We start from the raw sequence: 22,703 nt of genomic DNA, 5'->3' as shown, positions 1-22,703 counted from the left end.
CTTACCCAGAGATCATCCAGTTTGAACATTTAAAATCATTATCATTAACATTTTATCATAACATTTAAAATCATTATTTTATCATCCATAAAATCATTAGTTCCAGGAGCAGGTGCATCCTTGCTCTATTGGGTTTAAGGAGTCTAGGCGATGCTGCAAACAAACTGTTCCTCGAAATCACCCCATTCAAGATTTAGTCCTTTAGATTTTATGTACAATCCAGTCTTCTTTAAAAGTGCTAAGAATCCTGGACTTCATCTGAAAAGACTTCTTGTTATCAGCTGCCTCATAAAAAGACAATAAAGAAATGGGTCACAGTTTGGAGTCTCAGAAAGAGAAACAAGAGGGTAAGAGGTATGTCATTTTTTTAGTCCTTCTCATTATGCAACTTTTTAATTCATCTTCTCTTTATGTTTTCAAAAATATTAATTGGGAGCTTTTAGGGGTTAAATTATATCCCACTCAAAAAGATACATTGAAGTCCTAACCTTCAGTACCTCAGAATGTAGCTCTATTTGGAAATAGGGTCAATTGCAGATATAATTAGTTAAGATGATGCCATACTAGAGTAGGGTGGGCCCTTAATCAAAATGATTGATGTCCTTATACAAAGACAGCCAGGTGAAAATACAGAGAGAGACACAGGAAGAACACCGTGTGAAGATGGAGGATTAGAGCAATCAATCTACAAGCCAAGAAATGCCAAAGACTGCCAGAAAACTTCCAGGACTGAAAAAGCAGCAACGGAGGATTCCTTTACAGTTTTTAAAGAAAATATGGCTCTTCCAATATCTTGATTTCATACTGCTGGCCTCCAAACTGTGAGATACTATCTGCTGTATTACGCCACCCAGTTTGTGATGTAAGTACTTTGCCACAACAACCATAGGAAAATAAAACAAGGGTTTTAATGTGCCAAATTTCATTCCAGTGACTTTGGATCCATCACATATTGGCCAGGCACAGTGGCTCACACCTGTAATCCTAGCACTCTGGGAGGCTGAGGCAGGAGGATTGCTTCAGGAGTTGGAGACCAGCCTGACCAAGAGCAAGACCCCATCTCTACTAAAAATAGAAAAAAATTAGCCAGGCATGATGCCTGTAGTCCCAGCTATTTGGGCAGATCACTTGAGCCCAGGAGTCTGAGGTTGCTGTGGGCTAGGCTGACACCATGGCACTCTAGCACAGGCAACAGAGTGAGACTGTCTCAAAAAAAAAAAAAAATCAAAAAAAGAATCAAATATGATGTGGTCTCATCCCCAGGAAAATGCCAGATAATACTTTTTAAAAAGAGGTTTGTATAGAGGCTGTATTGTTAGGGGAAGGGCTTTTAAAACCCCGATATATACTCTAAGATAAATGAAAGCACTGAGCAGAAAAAAGTAGATCTTTGAATAGGGTAATGTAGGTAAAATACATCCTATCTTCTTCCTTTAGAAGTCTTGAGATAACAGCTTTGGAGACTGCAAAGAAGGTTTGTGTTTATAACAAAAAAGGAAGCAGTGATCACTAGAAGTCAGCATGAGTTCCCCAAGAGTAGGACTTGTCAGGGTTGGCTTATTGGCTTTGATAGAGAAGACAGACTGGGAGATGACATAAGGTAGTAAAGTGTAGTGAGACTTCATTGAGACATTTGATAAATTAGCTTATGATGTCCTGATGGGCAAGATGGAGTGGCTGAGTTGGAAATTAGTGAACAGCCTTACCTGTAGATTGACAACCAATTATTGGAGCTCTGCCAATCTGAGTTGGGGTTTCTAGTGGAATGTCACAGAGCATTTACAAAATTAAGGTCCTGTCCACCATTTTTATCAGTGACCTGGAAAAGTCAGGCATTACCAAATTTGTGTTTATTGGGTCAGATGACTCCACCTACAGTTGGATGTATGGTATTTGTTCTAGATGCCCCACTTAGGGAGGGCATAGGCAAGCCAGGGAGGGAGTGACCTGAAGGAGAGTAGTAATCGTGTAATAAGAGAACCCAGGGAGGTATTTGGTATTTGGGCCCAAAGTATAGAGACCCAAGAAGACCATGAAAGCCAAGAGATAGTGTGTTTTACTTGAATCAAAGGATTGTCACAAGCGGATCAAATGACAAGAAGGCAATCTCAGCTTAGTAAAAACTTTCAGGATGTTAGAATTATTCAAAGAAAACATCTGGCAATGAAAATTGAAACTTAGCAAATTTCTATGGATTAATCTATAAATTTAGTAAAAATTCTAGAAGGATTTTTAAAGGAATTAAATTATTCTAAATATATAGGATAGAGACCCATACACATGATAAATCAATTTTGAAAAAGAAGAGCAAAAAGGTAACTCTTGTCCAAACAATGATAAGTTATGCCATAAAGCCATAATAATAGGACATTATGAACCTGGTGCAGCCATAGGTAAATAAGTCAATGGAACAGAAGAAAGACTTCAGCAATAGATAACACCCAAATCAATGGCAAAACAGATAGACTGTTCAAAGGCTGTTGTTGAGGAGACTGATTGACGGATGATGAAGAGAAAACCACAGTTGGAAAATTTATACAACATACAGAGCTGGGTGTAGATGGATTAAAGAACTAAATGTGAAAGATAAACTTTAAAATAAATAGAAGAAAATATGGAAGTACATATTTGTGATTTTGGGGGGTAAGCAGGATTTACAAATAAAACTTGCAAAGCATTAGGAGAAAATTATGTGTGACTGTTTATAAATTAAGGTATCAGATTTCTGACAGATTGGGAAAAGTTACTTACAATATCGATACCCTAAGAGATTAATATCTAGGCTACATTAGGAAAACCACAAGTAAATATTTAGGATGTACAAGCACACCCACAAGTAAAAGATAAAAAGCTTATCTGGGAAATGTTTTTATCGAAATGGACCCATGAGACTTTGCTTTCCTCATTCATTTATTCAATAAATATTTATTGAGGACTTACCATATATTAGCACTGTTCTAGGGTCTGGGGGTACAGCATACAAAATTCTCTTCCCTTATCGACTGTAAACTCCACAATGTTCTTTCTCCCCAGTAGGAAAAAGAAATTAGTTTCTACTCAGTGAATTTTCTTTTTGAATTACAATCATAAAATTTTAAAGTTGGAAGAATTTTTAAGGTGCATTCCTTCTAAGTTCATACTTTTGCACAATGACAAATAGCATCCTGGGGCACAAGTTAGTTAATAGCTGACACTTCCCAGTGCTTAGCCTATAAGCCCAGTGGTTAGGTGGATCCAGAATGCCTAGGACTAAATCTTGGCTCTTCCTCTACAACCAGTGCGTGAACTTTGGCAACCTCTCTGAACTTCAGTTTCTTCATTAGTACAATAGCACTGATGATGAGATTTAGCATAAAATTAGCATAAATATTTAAATAAATATTAAATAAATTTAATACTAAATAATATTAAATAAATATTTAAATAAATATATAAAAATAAATAAGGTCATATAAAACAGAACACCTGGCGCCTGATAAGAACTCAATGTGAATTATTTTTATTTCTATACCTTGATTATGATATTATGATTGCAATAATTATTTTCCTGCACATCATATTGAAAAATGCTAATACCTTTGGCATATCAATCAACTAATTTTTTTTTTCTTTTTTCTTTTTTTTTTTTTTTTTAAAGCCAGTCAAATTTAGCAGTGGGGGGTTGAATACCAACTTTAGTGACACTAATGTGAATAAGTTCTGATAACCCACTACCATCGGACCAGCCTCAACTAATTTTTTTTAAGTAATATTCAAAAAAGGAAGTAACATGCTTTCCCTGACAGTGTACCTTAGTGGTGTATGAAATGTATCTTATGGATTAACCATTTATCCTGTGTGTGAAATCTTAACTCAGGATGCTAGTGCTGGAAGAGTGCTGGAAGGGACACTAGCTTGCCAGTCTCTGTCCTTATTCTACAAGGAGGTCTCCAAGGCCCACAGGAGGCTGTGGAGGCCCACAGGTAACAGCCCTGCCCTGAGATTGCACAGCTAGACCCATAGTACTTTTGAATGAGGTTGTGAAACCACAGGTAATTGTTGGTTGTTGAAAGATTAATGTTATCTGCCTGGCTTTTTAAAAAGGGTGTGAACCACAAACATGAATAATGCTCACTTCATCAAAGACCTAGACTCAGAGGAATCATGGTCATTCCACGTATGAAGAATTGGCAAGACTTTCTGTTGACTCTGTCATTCTTTGGTTTAGTGGGTGGAGCCAGTCGACCTCATTAGAATAAAGGTAAACAGATTCAACCCAATTATAAATGGAAGGAGAAAGATGTGCCCTCCCGTCGTTGATGGTTGCAGAGGGTGGTGGCTGCCTAGAGAGCCGAGGTGCAGCAAAGAGACGTGTCAGAGCATGAGTTCCAAGACCAGATCCATAGGGGTTATCGGAGCTCCCTTCTCAAAGGGTCAGGTGAGTAAAAAGCCTGGCTTTGGATACCTGGAATTTATTAGAAAATTTTGGACTTTAAAATTTGTAAATTGTTATTATCTGGTTAGCTAAGTTTCCTGATACAATCCGGCCTGAAAATCCATATTTCAAAGTTCTCTCACCATTTTTCAACACTGTATAATTATAAACACAAACCCACTTACTCTTGTGGCTCCTGAGTTCAGCCAAAGCCAATTTCATTTGAACCCGCTGAATGTCACCTTGGGTTTTTTTAAGAGAAAATATTTTTCTTTGAATTGAAATGGACTATTTCTGCATTGTAGATACTCATTTAGGTTTTGTTGCTCTTGTTGCTTTTGATGTTACTGTGTGTACGTACAGCGAGAGACAATCTTAAGAAAACACATTTGTTTAGTTATGTAATTAATGTCTACAAAAATTTGATAGATAAGTGGTAACCTTCTGACTTCCTGTAATTTGGATACCCTAAATATTATTACTTTATTCAACTTTGTGAACAGTTCGTATTTTTTATGGCTTTAATGATTGTTTAATAAAATTGTTAGTTCATGGACCAGGTAGAATCCTTTATGTACCTTTCTTTGAGGGAGAAAAAAACAAAACAAAACAGAAAGAAAGAAAAACCCTACCTGCAAGTTGGCAACTCTAAAAGGACTAGACTAATGGATCTATGTAACTCCAAGATTGCCTTAGAGTCACCAGCTGTGAATCCGCACATGCCAGCAACATTTAAAGATACGGTCTTTTTTTTTCTGCCTGGGCACACTCATTCCAGTAAATGGAATGAAATGATAGAACACCTTGGACTGCAACATGGGTCTGTGCTTAAAGAAAAAACAAAACAACAACAAAAAAAGAAACAGAAAGAAAAAAAAAAACAAAGAACAAAACCAAACAAGACAATGTGTGAGTTGATTTTAAGGTTGATTTAAAAAAATATATAGAGTTTTTCTTCAGGTTTATCAGAATCTGGACAGCATTTTAACCCTCTTAATTTTGAACTCTTGCTGTGCACTCTGGCTTTTTATTGCAAAACAAATTGAGAGGGGCCAGAGGTTAGAGACCCAAACTGCATTTGGACTGTCAGTAAATACTATTTCTCTTCCCCTGGAAATCCTTCAAAGGTCTTTCCCAGAACACGGGGACATTGTGCTGACACAGAAATGTTTCTTGTAAAATCCACAATATGCTCACCTTTCTTGGAACAAGTTATAACAAAGGCAGATTTTAAAAACTGACAAAAAGGAAGTAATCACCACCACACCCAGTCCTTCTCCCATTAAAACATGGCCATGAGAATAAAGCTTACTATCTCATGACTGTAAGGACTGAGAGAAATTTTTCTACACTAAGCCATAGAGTAGAGAGGATAAAAAGGCCACCATGTAAGCATTTGTCCCCACCTGAAGGAGGTAAAAGTTTGGCAAGCAGACAAAAGGACAGGATTAAAGGGCAGATGACTAAAAAGGTTGAGTATGTGTTAAGGGCTCCATTTCCTGCCTCACCCCCTTTGCAAGGCAGTGAGCAAACAACGAGGTAGGTATTATTTTTACCTCAGAGTTGAGGTAACTAAGGCTCAGAGAGGTTTGCCAATTTGCTTAAAGTCACACAGCCCTAGCTGCGTGATTCCAGACAGGACAGACTGATTGCAAGCCTGTGCCCAGACTTGAACTGACGCCTCTTGAGAGACCTCCACTCCAGAGCAGATCTTACATTTGTGGCCAGTTAGGAATTGGGCCCAGCTTGGACAGTCAGTGGGGCTGACAGAGCAATTTCCGAAGTGCACAGGTAAAACCAGCAATGGGTGGAGACCAGTCACAAGAAGCAGTTTGAATCAAACAGAATAATAATGGTAGAAAATGTCACTCTGGGAAATTTAATGAGTGTTTTATAGCAAATACAGTGTGAACTAACAGGTCTATAAGGGTTCTCATCTAAAGGGATGGGGGAAGAAGGTCAGGGGTTTTATCTACCTGAGAATTTTTTTAGCATCTGTTAGATGTCAGCTCTGTGATATAAAACATAGTGCCCCCGTGTAAAAAGAGTTGGACTACAACCTAATGATGGGGAAGAGACAAAACACACACAGCAGTAAAGGCAGAATGTGAACCAAGCAGCCCCCCACTGGGGTTTAAAGAAGGAGAAATTATGTCCATTTGCCTGGAGAGAGGGAAGCGTGTGAAGGGAAGAAGGTGTGGAGTGGAAAAGCAGAATGTGTCAGGCAGAGCTTGTGGGGTCCCTTGCTTCGGGGACAGTAATCAAGGATTTACCTGGCACCCAGGGCAAGTCTTCTGGGGAGGAAATATCTGCTTAGTTTGGTGTCACAGCCCCAATCCTAGGGCCAGACACAGGCGTCCTTTGGCACACATTCTCATCTCACAACAAGGAGTAGCTCACCGTAGGTAAAAAGCCCTGTTGGACATTAGAGCAAGAAAGATACAGAAAGGAACTGTCTTTAGGCCTCTCGTTGGCCAGGGGGCTGAGGAAGACTTGCCCCAAGGTAAAAGACTGCTGGTGTCACTAATGTCAAAACAGCAAGGGTAGAGTTTCTCTTCCACTGTTTAAAAAGGTCAAAACTTGAAATCACTGGGTTGGTGTTTGTGGTTTCAGCTCTCAGGTGATGATTTTCTCCTTGACCTGCTTCCTCCCCAGGAAGCTCTAGCTCACGGTGGGCACCTGCACTTAGGTCTGTCTCATGCCCCGCTCTTTCTCCTCTGATGCTTTTGCCCAAGCTGTTCCCTGGTTTGCAGAGTTTCTCCCTCCCTCCATCCTGTTTTCCTGATAACCTACTCGTGCTGCAAGACTCAGCTGAAATGTCCTCTGCTCCATGCAGCCTTCACTGGCATGCCCTGTGCCCAACAGAGTTGGGGACATCTTGTTTTTGTTACTATGACATCTTATATCTGCATGGAAACAACTATCTGCCTACTGTAATTGGGGTTAAATGCCCAAATCTCCTATTAGCTCACAAGGAACTCAAAGTCAGAAGCCTTCTCTCTTTCATTATTGTTTCCATCTGTCGGCATGCTTTTGCACAAAATATATATTCACTAAGTTGGTGACATAGTGTGATGGGAAGGGTGGATGCAGGTTTTGGAATTCAAAGACCTGAGCATGAATGTAGGCTCTGTGATTGTAGCTCCTGCTATATGCATAGGAGTAACTCAGTCTACTTTGCTGTGAAGATAAAATAAGATAATGTAAGTTCCTGGCTCTGTAGGAGCTCAAACCATGACAGTTACAATTCAACAGATGAAATAATGAAAAGGGATCCTACTGTGAGCATCTCATGGTCATGATAATGTCTGAAGTAATTTATTTTTCAATTGTTCAGCCGCGAGGAGGGGTGGAAGAAGGCCCTAGAGCATTGAGAAAGGCTGGTCTGCTTGAGAAACTTAAAGAACAAGGTAAATTTTAAGTTGAACGATCATCAGCCTGATTTCCTCCCCACTCTGAAGGAAGGAGGAGGCGCCTGTGAAAATGGGGTGTGTGGAATGACATTTATTCCAGAATAGCAACACCCGATGTGACCCAAAAGTCACATCCCACAAAAGAAGCAGGGCACGAGGAGAACGCTCAGTGGGCATTGGACGGACATCCTCCCTCAGAGAGTTTGTCTTTCCAGCCAAACTATGGTGTGAGACATTCTGTGGGTGCCAGAACTGGGTTGGGGTGGATGCCGGGAAAATCGGGGGAACTGAAAGCAGAAGGCAAGGGGACCCCTATTGGTGAAAGGGAACAAAATAATAATAATAACAAGAGCCCCTAGTGTTTGCATTGTGTGCATATATGTGCACACACACATATATACGTAAGCCTGCAAATGCAAACTTATATATGTATTTTAAAAGTATAGGCTTAATTTTATGCTATATTTACATATAAAACCCTGTTAAAGTGTTGGCAAGGATGTGGAGCAAAAGGAACACTCATATATTTCTGGTGGGAATGCAAAATGATGCAACCACTTTGGAAAACACTTTGGCAGTTTCCTAATGTAAACATACCTTTACCTTTTGACCCATCAGATCTATTCCTAGGTGTTTACCTATGAGAAGTGAAAAGATCTGTGCACACAAAGATGTGTACTTGTAGGGTTGTGGCGGAAATGCTTATGATAAGCAAAAAATGGAAATGACGAAATGCCCATCTAATGGTGAATGGTTAAACAAAGAGTGGTGCATTCATACAATGAGATCTACTCTACAACATAAAGGAATAGACTGCTGACACATACTCTTATTTAATTCTGACAACACCACCATGAGGCAGGTGCAATAGGCAGAGCAGGAAGCTGAGATGCTTCAGCAGGTGACAGGTTGGATTAAATCCAAACACTGTTAATACAAAGTCACGTATGTGTGCGTGTATTCTCCAGAACAAAATAAACCAGTGCTTTCTATATTTTCAGCATGTATATTAATATATATTTGAACTATTTATTACCAAACAAAACATGCTTATTATAGAAAGGTAGAAAGCACATAAGCAGAGAAACAGAGACAAACACAGTGATGTCCCCCATTAAGCCCAAATCAGAAGGTTATCACTGTCACCGATTCAAGAAGTATTCACTAACAGCTGGTATATAGCAGGTGTCAGTGTGTGGTACTGGCGAGGTGAGGATGGCAGGCAAAAGCAGATGTGGATTCTACCTACACAATATTTACAGTCCTTCCAGGCATTTTCTTTGCTTGTACTTTTGGAAATATACATTGATATTGTTCATTTGATATCACCCTATACAGACTGGTTTGCAATCTTCTTTTTTACTTAGTAACATGAAACTTTTAATTTTAGAGTGCGATGTGAAAGATTATGGGGACCTGACTTTCAATGACATCCCTAATGACAGCCCCTTTGGAATTGTGAAGAATCCAAGGACTGTGGGGAAAGCGACCGAGCAGCTAGCCAGCACGGTGGCAGAAGTCAAAAGGAACGGAAGAGTCAGTCTGGTGCTGGGCGGAGACCACAGGTCCTGTCGAATGACTGTCTCTGGGGGTCTGGCACAAATGGCAAAGGAATATAACCAGGACTGTAAGAAGAGAGAAAATATAGATGGGAAAGCACTGATCAAAATATTTTATTCCAGATTTTCTGCCTTTTAAAAAAGATGTTATAGGTCACCACTTTATTATGGAAACATAGACTCAGCTTTATTTGATGTCTTACAATATTTTTATTTTTATTCAGTGCAGCAGAAAATACATAAATATAAATGGATTTCATCAAAATAATGAGCACCAGCTTACATTTCTACATAAATAAGCACTGAGGAAATCCATAGCTTATTGTACTTAATTACTGATAATACATATGACTCAGGTCAACAATTAGCAAGTAGGTGTTTTCCATTCTAATAATAATAATTAAATTATTAAATTTTGAATAGTGCACACACACACAAGGAAAAAAAATCGGTGGTAATTTTACTTCTCTAACAACCATTTCAACTGGAATTGACAGCCTGGTACATTTTTTTCATGGCATCTTTTCCTTGTACACGATGACTGCACTTAACAATTGTGTGTGTGTGATATGTTATCTTTTATTCTTAATCTATAGTATGAGTTTCCTTATGTTACTTCCTGGTGTGCACACGAGCATTGTAAGCACGATTGTTTTTTGCTGCTGAAGGATTTTTCACGAAGGGATGACATCATTCTACATGTCCATATTGTCAGATATTTAGGTTATATTGAAGTTTTCACCATTACAAACACTGTGGGAAAGACCATCTGGTCTCCAGTCCCAGGATAATGTTGCCAGGAGAGGCCCGATGAGATCAAAATGGAGAATCACTCCTGTGGCTCTGGTGTGACAGTCCATCACTTCAGGAACCCTCGGTTCCCTCTTCCAAAGCCAACTGTTACCACAGCTTCTGTAACAAAACTGCCGTTGAGAAATCAGGGCTCACTTTCTTTTTCATGTGGAAAAATTTGTAAGCGGAAATTTTAAGAGTGGCAAATGGCAAAGACAAGAAACCAAGGGAAAACAAAGAGCAAGTTTAATGGGCAATACCCACACATCAGGCGTGTTGCTTCCACTTTGAGAATCTGAAAGTTCATAATTCTCTGAATGGTACTTGAACATTCACAAGTGGGAGATATGGGCTTTCTATCGTAAATCCTAGTCTTTCGGCTGGGCATGGTGGCTCATGCCTGTAATCCTAGCACTCTGGGAGGCCAAGGTTGGAGGATTGCTCAAGGTCAGGAGTTCGAAACCAGCCTGAGGAAGAGTGAGACCCCATCTCTACTAAAAACAGAAAGAAATTAATTGGCCAACTAAAAATATATAGAAAAATTAGCCGGGCATGGTGGTGCATGCCTGTAGTCCTAGCTACTTGGGAGGCTGAGGCAGAAGGATTGCTTGAGCCCAGGAATTAGAGGTTGCTGTGAGCTAGGCTGATGCCACAGCACTCCAACTTGGGCAACAGAGTGAGACTCTGTCTCAAAAAAAAAAAAAAATCCTAGTCTTTTAACTTTTGAGCAAAATATTACTTAGCTCTTCCATTCGGACAAAATGGCTGGAGCTAGAGGACTTGGGATGAACCTTGAGGGTTCCTGGGCTCACTAAATGCCTGTAGGAGAGTAGAAAGTTAGACTATAGGATCTTAGTATGCAACAGAGTGAGCAAGAGCATTCGACATGCTGACAAAGGGGACATAGTACTTCTGAGTGATGCTCTTCAATTATAAAAGCACTGGATTTCTAGAAAAATGGAAGGACTTTGTCATAATTCACTTGGGAAAATTAAATATTTACCAAGAGAGCTGAGTGTGCAGAAAATAATCCAGATTTAACTCTGAGAATTGAACAGTGTCTCCTGCTAAGGGATTTCTTATGTGATTAGAGTTTTTACATGCCTTTAATTTGGGGGTAAGCTATAATTTGTAATTTTTACAAGATGGATTTTGAAAAAATAATCACCAATTTTTAGTAATGCTCTCAATGTGAAGATAACTAGTTAGTGAATATTAAGTATAAGCTATTTCTCTACTATTACAATTGTTTAATTGTCCTCTCTAATTTAGAACTTATTAGAAATATCAGCACTTTAACTTAAAGGAACACCAAGTGGCAGCACTGAGTTAATAACAACATATATGTAATGACATTGCAAACCGGAAATTTACATGAAATTTTTTCCTCCAAAGTTTGGCAACCGGAAGCATCGCTGGCCATGCCAGGGTCCACCCTGATCTTGGAGTCATTTGGGTGGATGCTCACACTGACATCAACACTCCACTGACAACCACAAGTGGAAACTTGCACGGACAGCCTGTGTCTTTCCTCCTGAAGGAACTAAAAGGAAAGGTAAAAGGCTGGTTGGGATTCTATCACAAAAGAATACTCTTTAGTAGACGTTCAGGAGGTGGAAGGGAAGTAAGAACCTTTGTGTCATCATATCCTCGGTGTAATTGCAAACCATTTTCTCTGCTGCTAGTGAGCAAAGGGTTGGTTGATAAAGGCAGTAATGCTCTCTCTGTTTACTTCTCTTGAAAGATTGCTAACTGAATTCATGTATATATATATATATATATATATATATATATATATATATTCTTAAACTACCATTTTTAGTAGATGGGGCAGAGAGTAAACCTTTATAAACAAGTTAGCAGAGGTTTAGAGGTTAATGGACTTGCCCAAGATCATATGCCAAGCCTCTAGTAAGGCAAGGGCCAGTACCAGGTCTCCTAACCCCTGCCTCTTTCCACTACATGCCACATGGCCTGATGGTCTTACAAAATGTTCCTTTACATCATAGAGCCTTTTCAAAAATGGAGTTTTAAAATGTAGGTTACAATGGTTTGTTATTTAACCTCTTTACTGAGACAAGCACCTACCTAAACCGTAAGAGAAAGAGCTATTTCCTTGCTCCATAAAAAATTCTTTACTAAAAGATATAAATTTTCAGATTAAGATTTAACATTGTGGTTCATACTTCTTATTGACATGCCATAGTATATCAATAAAAATAATTTTCATTGATACAGTTGTAGTATGTTGGTCCTTATCATGATACAAGGAGTTCAAACCTCCTTATGTTAAATGCTCAGAAGTAACATCTTTTGAATTAATGACCAAGTGACCGGTTTATAACCTTGCAAAATGTCTAGCTAGCACATGGGAACAACTAATTTTGGCTCCAGGACAAAGCAGGTATCATTACATTACGGTTTGAGGATCAACCAAAGATCTGCTCAAAAGTTTCCCTCGGCTGCTCCACGCCATCCTCTGCACTAAGGCCTTCCTGAGAAAGGAAGGTAAAGCAGGAAGCTACCAAAGCAGTGCACGCATTTCTTTATAGAAGAGTCCTGGGAAAGAAGAGCCCAGCAGAAACAGGGCACAGAGCAGGAAAATGCCAGTGGTTCAGGGTAGGTCTGGGCTACAGGGGAGGCTGGTAAGGCCAAAGCAATAAAGAGGAGGCAAAGCACCCCCTTCTTCATTTGGTATTACTCTAAGTGATTTCCTCTAACTGTATATTCTAAATATAAGATATAAGCAATCCAACAGTGTCCTTAACTAAATGTAGGATTGGCACAAGAGAAGTACGTGTGACCAAATGGAAAATTGCAATTTCAGATCCCTGACGTGCCAGGATTCTCCTGGGTGACTCCCTGCATATCCGCCAAGGATATTGTGTATATTGGATTGAGAGACGTGGACCCTGGGGAACAGTAAGTTTATTCCTTGATGTGATTTACCTTCATATTTGTTCTTTTGTGTGCCAAGTGTGCTTTACTGACCAAACCTACAACAGAAAATTATTTCAAACTGCAAGTCAATACACTACTCCCCACACATGTATGGGAGCACACACATATATATTTATATGCAGGTGCAAACATGTGTATTCATTCAGGCAATTTATATCTTAATCGGCTTGCTGTTAAAAATAAATACAAATAAAACTACATTGTGATATACATATATACTCACAGAACCTAAATATTTTATATATTTTACATTGATCTTTTCTTTAAAAGAAAACAGGTAAGCATAGAGTCAGCATTATTAATTATAGATTATCTTAATATGTTTTCTTTCATAGCTACATTATAAAAACACTGGGTATCAAATACTTTTCAATGACTGAGGTGGATAAACTGGGAATTGGCAAGGTGATGGAAGAAACACTCAGCTATCTACTAGGAAGGTATGATGTGTGTGTGTGTGTAACATAAAGACTTCCTACTGTTACTAACCAATGTAAGTTATAAATAAAGTCTGTAAGTAAAATCATCAATTTTTACTTTTTATACACCAGAGTAAAACTATATTTATCCACTAACGCCAAACCACCAACTTTAAACTGAAATTCTTTCCCACTTCTTTTTTTTCTTTTTCATTTCAGCATATTATGGGGGTACAAATGTTTAGGTAATGCATATTGCCCTTGCCCCAGGCGAGTCAGAGCTTCAAGCATGTCCATCCCCCAGACAGTGCGCACCACACCCATTAGATGTGAATATACCCATCCCCAACTCCCCCCACCCATCTGCCTGACACCTGATGAATGTTACTACTATACGTGCACTTAAGTGTTGGTTAGTTAATACCAATTTGATGGTGAGTACATGTAATGCTTATTTTTCCATTCTTGGGATACTTGACTTAATAGAATAGGCTCCAGCTCTACCCAGGGTAATACGAGAGGTGCTATATTACCATTGCTTTTTGTGGCTGAATAGAACTCTATGGTATACATATACCACAGTTTATTAACCCACTTGTGTATTGATGGGCACTTGGATTGTTTCCACAAATTTGCAATTGTGAATTATGCTGCTATAAACATTCGAGTGCAGATGTCTTTTTTATAGATTGTCTTTTGTTCCTTTCGGTAGAGGCCCAGTAATAAGATTGCTGGATCAAATGGTAGTTCTACTTATATCTCTTTGAGGTATCTCCATATTGCTTTCCAGAGAGGTTGTACTAGTTTGCAGTCCCACAAGCAGTGTATGAGTGTTCCTATCTCTCCGCATTCACGCCAACATTTATTATATTGGGAATTTTTTACAGAAACCATTCTCACGGAAGATAAGTGATGTCTCATTGTGGTTTTAATTTGCATTTCCCTGATGATTAGAGATGTTGAGCATTTTTTCATATGTTTGTTAGCCATTAGTCTATCTTCTTTTGAAAAGTTTCTGTTCATATCCTTTGCCTGCTTTTTGGTAGGGTTGTTTGAATTTTTTCTTGCTGATTTTCCTGAGTTCTATATAGATTCTAGCTATCAGCCCTTTATTGGAGGTGTAACATGGGAGTATTTTCTCCCATTCTGTAGGTTGTCTGTTTGCTCTTGTGATAGTTTCCTTGGCTGTGTAGAAACTTTTTAATTTGATCAGGTCCCATTTATTTATTTTTGTTGTTGGTGTGATTGCCTTTGGGGTCTTCTTCATGAATTCTTTGCCTAGGCCAATGTCTATAAGAATTTTTCCAACATTTTCCTCTAGCATTCTTATAGTTTCATGCCTTAGGGTTAAGTCTGTCATCCACCATGAGTTGAAATTTGTGAAAGGTGTGAATCCTACTTCAATTGTCTACATGTGGCTATCCAGTTTTTCCAGCACCATTTATTGAATAAGGATTCTTTTCCCCAGTGTATGTTTTTGTCTGCTTTGTCAAAGATTAGATGGCTATATGAGGATGGTTTTATATCTGGGTTCTCACTTCTGTTCCATTGGTCTATGTCTCTGTTCTTATGCCAATACCATGCTGTAGTTACTATAGCCTTGTAGTATAGCTTGAAGTCTGGTAAATTGATGCCTTCCAATTTATTCTTTTTGCTTAAGATCACTTTTGCTATACAGGGTCTTCTCTGTTTCTGTATGAAGCATAGAATTATTTTTTCTATATCTGTGAAAAATGATGTTGGTGTTTTAATAGGGATTGTACTGAATCTGTAGGTCACTTCGGGTAATATAGACATTTTAACAATGTTGATTCTGCCAATCCCTGAGCATGGAATGGTTTTCGACCTGTTTACAACCTCTGCTATTTCCTTCCTCAGTATTTCATAGTTCTCACTGTAGAGGTCTTGTACTTCCTTAGTTAAATATATTCCTAGGCACTTTGTTTTCTTTGTTGCTATTGTGAAGGGTATTGAGTCTTTGATTTGGTTCTCAGTTTGACTGTTGTTGGCATATGGGAATGCTAATGATTTCTGTACATTTATTTTGTAACCTGAGACTTTACTGAATTTGTTTATCAATTCCAGTAGTCTCATGGCAGAATCTTTGGGATTTTCTACACATAAGATTTTATCATCAGCAAAGACAGATAGTTTGACCTCTCCAGTCCATGTATGGATGTCCTTGATTTCCTTCTCTTGTCTGATTGCTCTGACTAGGACTTCTAGCACTATGTTGACTAGAAGTGGTGATAGAGGGCAACCTTTTCTGGTTCCAGTAGTAAGTGGGAACGCTTTCAATTTTTCCCCATTCAGTATGATGGCTGTGGGTTTGTCATATTGGCTTGTATCATTTTTAGAGAAGTCCTGTCTATGCCTATTTTCTTAAGCATTCTTATTAAAGGGTGTTGAATTCTGTCAAATGCTTTTTCTGCATCTATTGAGGGGATCATATGGTCTTTGTTTTTATTTCTATTTATATGGTGAATTAGATTTATAGATTTGCATATGTTGAACCATCCCTGCATCTCTGGGATGAAGCCCACTTGGCCGTAATGGATTATTTTTTTGAAAAGCACCTGAATTCGGTTTGCTAGGTTTTTGTTGAGAATTTTTGCACCTGTATTCATAAGGGATATTGGTCTGTAGTTTTCTTTTTTTGTGTGTCCTTTCCTGGTTTTGGTATCAGTGTGATATTGGCCTCATTAAATTTTTCAGGAAGGATTCCTTCCTTCTTGATGTTGTGGAATAATTTCTGTAGGATAGGCACCAGTTATTCTTTGTCAGTCTGGTAAAATTTGGGTGTGAAGCCATCTCATCCAGGACTCTTCTTTTTAGGAAGATTTTTTATTGTTCCAATGTTGGTACTTGAAATCAGTCTGTTCAGGAATTCTATTTCTTGCTGATTGAGCCCAAGGAGACCGTGTGTTTCTGAGAATTTTTCCATTTCCTCCACAATTTCCAGTTTATATGCACAGAGGTTTTTATAGTATTTATAGATGATATTTTGTATTTCCATGGCATCAGTTGTAATTTCTCCTTTTTTATTCCTGATAGAGCTTATTAGAGTTCTTTCTTTTCTGCTTCTCATTAATCTAACTAGAGGCATATCTATTTTATTTTTTCAAAACACCTTTTATTTTATTAATCTTCCATATAGTTTTTTGTTCTCAATTTCATTTAGTTCTACTCTGATTTTTTGTTATTTCTTTTCTTCTGCTTTTTTTCTGTTGATTCTGCCAATCCCTGAGCATGGAATGGTTTTCCACCTGTTTACGACCTCTGCTATTTCCTTCCTCAGTGTTTCATAGTTCTCACTCTAGAGGTCTTGTACCTTCTTAGTTAAATATTTTCCTTGGAGAATATTTGGAGATAGTTTGCTCATCCTTTTCCAGTTCTTTGAGATGATTTATTAGATCGGTTATTTGTGATCTTTCTGTCTTTTGGATGTAGGCATTTATGGATATAAATTTTCCTCTCAGGACTACTTTAGCTGTGTCCCACAGATTTTGATAACTTGTTTCTCCTTTGTCATTTAGTTCAAAGAATCTTTTGATTTCCATATTGATTTCCTCCTTAATGAAATAATCATTCAGCAGAAGGTTGTTTAGTTTCCATGACTATGTGTAGAGATGAAAGTTTCTGTAGGAGTTGATTTCTAATTTTATTCCATTGTGGTCTGGGAAAATGCATGGTATAATTTCTATTTATTTATATTTTTTGAGACATGTTTTGTGGCCTAGGATATGGTCAATCTTAGAGAATGTCCCATGAGCTGATGAGAAATATATATATTCAGTAGTTTGGAGGTAGGATGTTCTGTAAATGTTAGTCAGGCCCATTTGTTCTAGAGTTCTGTTTAAGTCCATTGTTTCTTTGTTAATTTTCTGTTTGGAGGATCTGTCCTGTTATGTCAGAGAGGTATTGAAGTCTCTGGCTATTATGGTGGTGCTGTTTATCATTTTGTTTAGATCAAGTAGGATTTTCTTTATGAATCTGGGTGCACCTGAGTTGGGTACATAAATATTTAGAATTGTTATGTCTTCTTTTTGAACTGTACCCTTTACCATTATGTAGTGACCATCTTTGTCTTTCATTAATTTGTTGATTTGAAGACTAAGTTATCTGAAATTAGAATTGCCTTGTCAGCTTTCTTTTGGGTTTCATTTGCTTGAAATATAGTTTTCTATCCCTTCACCTTCAGTATGAATGCATTCTTGTGCATTAGATGTGTTTCCTGAAGATAACAGATACTTCACTTGTGTATATTTATCCATTCAACCATGCTATGTCTCTTTAGTGGACAGTTCAAGTCATTCACATTTATTGAGAGAATTGATAAGTGGGACAGATTTCTGTTCATCCTGTTGAGTTGAACTTTGTTGCTTTGTTTTCTCTCTTGAGCCATTGTGGTATCTAGCCTTTGACCTTTGCTTCTGGGTGATTTTACACTTATGGGTGTTTATTGTGCTGATCCTTGTGTATCACTGTTTTAAGTGCTTCCTGGAGGGCAGGTCTTGTCTAAGTGAATTTTCTCAGTCTTTGGTTATCTGAGAAGGTCTTTATTTCTCCTTCATATACAAAACAGTTTTGCAGGGTACAAGATTTTAGGCTGGGTATTATCACTTTTGAGATGAATAATAATGGGTCCCTAGTCTCTTCTGGCTTGTAAGATTTTAGTTGAGAAGTCTGCCATTATTCAGGTGGATTTTTCCTTTGTAGATTACCTGCTTCTTTTGCCTTACAGCTCATAGGAGGGCCTTTTGGTCAGTCTGAGGACTGTGTGTCATGGTGTTTTCCTGTTTGTGATGAATCTCCCAGGAGTCCTTTGAGCTTCTTGTAGTTGGATATCTAGATTTTTTAGCAAGGCCTGAGAAATTTTCCTCTATTGTATCCTCAAATAGCTTATCCAACTCTTGTGTATTTTCTTCTTCACTCTCAGAGATGTCTATGATTCTTATGTTAGGCTTCTTCACATAATCCCACCCTTCTTGTAGGCCTTGAAAGGTGATATCTTCAATCCCTGAAATTATTTCTTCTGTTTGATCTACCCTGTTCTTGAGGCTTTCCACTGTGTTTTGTAATTCCTTGAATAAATTCTTCGTTTCCAGAATTTTTGTTTGATTGTTAATATTTCAATTTCTTTAGTGAACTTTTCTTCCATGTCCTGGATTTTTTTTGTGGTTTCTTTGTGTTGGTTATCCATTTTTTTCTTGCATAGTTGAGTTTTCTTATAATCCACATTTGAAATTCTTCTTGTCATTTTAGTGTTCTGAATTTGGTTGATTTCCATTGCTAGAGAGCTGGCATTCCCCTTTGGGGATATGCTTTCCATTTGACTCTTCATACTTCCAGAGTTCTTTCACTGATTCCTTCCCAACTGGATCAGCTATTGGTTCTTACCTTTAGATTTTCATTTGGATAATGACATACCCTGTTTTGTTTCTGAGCCAGTAGGTGGTGTTTGTGGGTTAGATTCCAGCACACTCTTTATGATGAATCAGTAGATGTAGTAAAAGCATGTGCAGAATGACCTCTCTGTCAGTAGGTGGAACTTGCTGGGAGGAACAGGCTGCAGTGTTGTTTTGGGGTCCTATAACCAGCTCTTGTTCCTCTGGAGAGGCACTCTAGTGCCTCAGGTGGTGTGTGGGACTCCGTCTTCTAGCTTTGTCCTTATTCTCCACCTCAGTGGAGGGAGGTCTGGGAGTTGAGTCTGGGTGGAGCTGGGTTGGGTGAGCCTGCCCTTAAGCTCCACAAATGATGTTAGCAGGATTCAAAGATCTGGTCTCTGCTTCTGGGCAAATCTGCCAAGGAGGGGCCGAAATGGCCTTACTCAGCCAAAAAGTTTGCATGTGGGGGTGGGGCTGTCTGAGACCTGCAGTCTGGAGCAGGCCTTGATCCTTTCCACCCTCCCCTATTCTGCAGTTTCTCCCAGGCCTCTGCCAACAGGCAAGACCTCAAGCCAGTGGATTTCCCCTGGCTGTGATGTGGGCCGGAGGTTCCCTGCTCAGGATTGCAGTCTGGGCTGGGCCCATGGTCTTCCCGTGGGAGGAGTGTTGCCCCTGAAGCATGCTGATCTGCCCCTGAAGGCACACACACCTCAGTAGGCTGGTTCCCAAATATCCCTTCTGTGCCCTGGGGCAATGCAATTGAGACCTGGGTGTACGGGATCTGGTCTGCAGGCCTGTCCCCTGGGCCCTGGAGATCAATTCCTGACCTTGCCAGGGAGAGGAGTGCTGGTCTCAAGTCACCCATGAAGTGCCCAAGGTGGATCACTGTCTCTCCACCTTCGGATTTGCTTTCCTCCCCTGGAGTCCAGGCAAGCAGCACCTGGGAGGGTGGTGGGTAGGGAACTCACAGTCTGAGTACCCCTTAGCCCACTGTAGGGCCCCAAAAGGAAAGGTTCCATTCCCTGCAGATGCCTCTGGGTGGTGGCTAAATTGTCTCTATTGGCAGCCTCAGGTAGGGGAGTGGAAGGGGAGAATGAAGCAATATGGCACCTGCTAATTGGCTCAGGTCTGCAGGCTGGGAGGTGCCCAGAGGGAGCTGGGAGCCTGGTGCCTTGTCCACAAGACACTCAGAGCTCAGTGGCGACAGCTGTCTCTGGGGGGGGCTGATGTTGGCAGGTCTCCCAACCGCCCAGGAGCCCACCAGCAGTCTGAGATGCAAGGGAGGGGAAATTTACCTGCTCCACTTACCCTTGTCATTGGTCTCCAAGCCTGTCAGGGGCCTTTCCTGCCTAGTTCTCCTCTGCAACTTCTCCCCATGGAGTCTCCTGTAGTTTCAGGCACCCTTCCTTCCGACTCTTGTCTGATCTATGTTTGTCTGCTGGTTTAGTTTTTTTCACTTTCTTCTAAAATCTGTCTTTCTTGCAGAGACATTCTGGCAGTTTTTTTAATCTGCTGCCATATCCTTTCCCTTTAAGAAAGAAAAGGCCAATTCATCTGAGTTTTGATGTTGATGGACTGGACCCATCTCTCACACCAGCTACTGGCACTCCAGTCATGGGAGGTCTGTCTTACAGAGAAGGTCTCTATATCACAGAAGAAATTTACAAAACGGGTAGGTAAAAATCTCAGGGAATAGTGTATACATGACCAATATATATTTATATCTTCTTGACCTGAAAACCAAACCCCAATTGAATGCCCATCAACCATCAACCACATGATGCAATAAATAAAAGTGTTTTTCATTGGTCACCACCTCTTTATGTTCATGGACAATCTTTCATGTGAGTCAGTACTGATTTTAAAATGTCAATTGTTTTATAAATTACATTGTTATCATTTGTTGCTCTAGGGCTACTCTCAGGATTAGATATAATGGAAGTGAACCCATCTCTGGGGAAGACACCAGAAGAAACAACTCGAACAGTGAACACAGCAGTGGCAATAACCTTGGCTTGTTTTGGAGTTGCTCGAGAGGGTAATCACAAGCCTGTTGACTACCTTAACCCACCTAAATAAATGTGGAAACATTATATAAAAATCTCATAGCTAATGACATAATTAGTAAATCTAATAATTTACTTAAGCCTACAGTTATCCTCCCAGAGATTTGCTCTTTCAGAAAAATGTTTCTCCTATTAGTATTAACTCTACTTCCCTCTTGGTTTGAAATTCAAGATTTGAAAATTCTAACTTGTGAAATTAAAAAGCTTATATTAATATTTTCCATTTTGGCAAAAGACTTATCCTTAGAAATAGAAGCATATATTAATTTCCAATTAAAAGTTTAGTGGCATTAAAAATGAATATACACTTAGATAAGCCCCCATACATAGAGTGGGACTCCTGGTATCAGAAGAGAGAGCTACCCCATCTGCAAAGGTACTGGGTGTCCATGTTGTTAAAAATATGTGATTTTTATAATAAACTCTTTATAAGATTATATCTCTATATTTCTAAATATGTGCAATACACACACACATATCATGTTCATATATACATCCTGCTTAAAATTACTATAAAGATTTAAAAAGTCACAGTGAAGGCTGGGCATGGAGGCTTATGCCTATAATCCTGGCAGTTTGGGAGGCTGATGTAGGAGGATTGCTTGAGGCCAGGAGTTTGCAACCAGCCAGGAAGCCACAGATAATTTTAGGTGAAGTCCTCATCTGAATTAGTAGTTCTTACACACAAAATATCGGTTTGATTTCTCTGGCTCCTGAATAGATTTTTGGGAATATCTTCTACCTCCCAAAAGGTTACCTGAATAGCAACCCTAACTTAAAATATTAACCAATATTATGTTTGAGGTTTAGAAAAAGTAAAACATGGACATCTAACACTAATGAACTTGGAGATTTCCCAAACCTATGATTACCCATTTTACAAGACCCTGTCTCTATAAAAATAGAAAATTTAGCCAGGCATGGAGGCACATGCCTGTAGTCCCAGCTACTCAGGAGGCTGGGGCAGGAGGATTGCTTTAGCCCAGGAGTTAGAGGTTGCAGTAAGCTATGATGATGCTACTGCACTTTAGCCAGGATGACAAAGTGAGACGTTATTTAAAAAAAAATTAAAAATAAGTCACAATGAAATCATCATCCCCAAAACATTGTAAGGCCTTAGTGAAGTTAACGTGTTGACAGCCACACTAGAAAAATTGTTTTTCCTTGGGGCCATGGTGTTTTATTACGAAAATAGAATAAAAACTTTAAAAACAAAACAATCCTAATTTAATGAAAAAAATTTTTTTCTATGTTTGAGTTATATGCAACTTGAAAAATAGTTTACACAGCTCCCAAAGTGAGAAGAGATGTGTGAGTTACATATGCTTGATGAGGCCCCAGGATCAAAACTAGTGTGAGTTAAATTCAACTCATATAGGAGATAAATGTGTTAAACTCCCAGGCTCTCATTTCTTCAACTGCAAAATAGGTAATCATAGGTTTGGGAAATTTCCAAGTTCATTAGTGTTAGATGTCTATGTTTTACTTTTTCTAAACCTCAAACATAATATTGGTTGATATTTTAAGCATGGTTGCTATTCAGGTAGCCTTTTGGGAGGTAGAAGATATTCCCAAAAAGCTATTCAGGAGCTAGAGAAATCAAACTGCTATTTTGTGTATAGGACCTACTAATTCAGATGAGGATTTCACCTAAAATTATCTATGGCTTTCAGATACTTCAGCCTTCACTCA

The 22,703-nt window shown here is 39.0% G+C and overlaps 1 protein-coding gene across 2 annotated transcripts; it reads left to right on the top strand.

Moving 5' to 3' along the window:
* Window positions 1-4,279: 4,279 nt before the first annotated feature.
* On the top strand, window positions 4,280-21,448 carry ARG1 (arginase 1). Of its 2 annotated transcripts, XM_012736622.2 has the most exons (8): window positions 4,282-4,417; window positions 7,752-7,824; window positions 9,218-9,392; window positions 11,574-11,733; window positions 13,006-13,100; window positions 13,475-13,579; window positions 20,481-20,617; window positions 20,858-21,448. In XM_012736622.2, the coding sequence occupies exons 1-8, from the start codon at window positions 4,361-4,363 to the stop codon at window positions 21,022-21,024; spliced, it is 969 nt and encodes a 322-aa protein (XP_012592076.2). In that variant the 5' UTR covers window positions 4,282-4,360; the 3' UTR covers window positions 21,025-21,448. The 2 variants fall into 2 exon arrangements, with proteins under 2 accessions (XP_075859054.1, XP_012592076.2); XM_076002939.1 differs by lacking the exon at window positions 20,858-21,448 and having other exon boundaries at window positions 4,280-4,417; window positions 20,431-20,532.
* Window positions 21,449-22,703: the final 1,255 nt, after the last annotated feature.

This window comes from Microcebus murinus, chromosome 5 (assembly GCF_040939455.1).
Source record: "Microcebus murinus isolate Inina chromosome 5, M.murinus_Inina_mat1.0, whole genome shotgun sequence".
Lineage (NCBI taxonomy): Eukaryota > Metazoa > Chordata > Mammalia > Primates > Cheirogaleidae > Microcebus > Microcebus murinus.
Note: the sequence above shows the minus strand (reverse complement) of the source record. Positions and strands in the feature narration are given on the sequence as shown.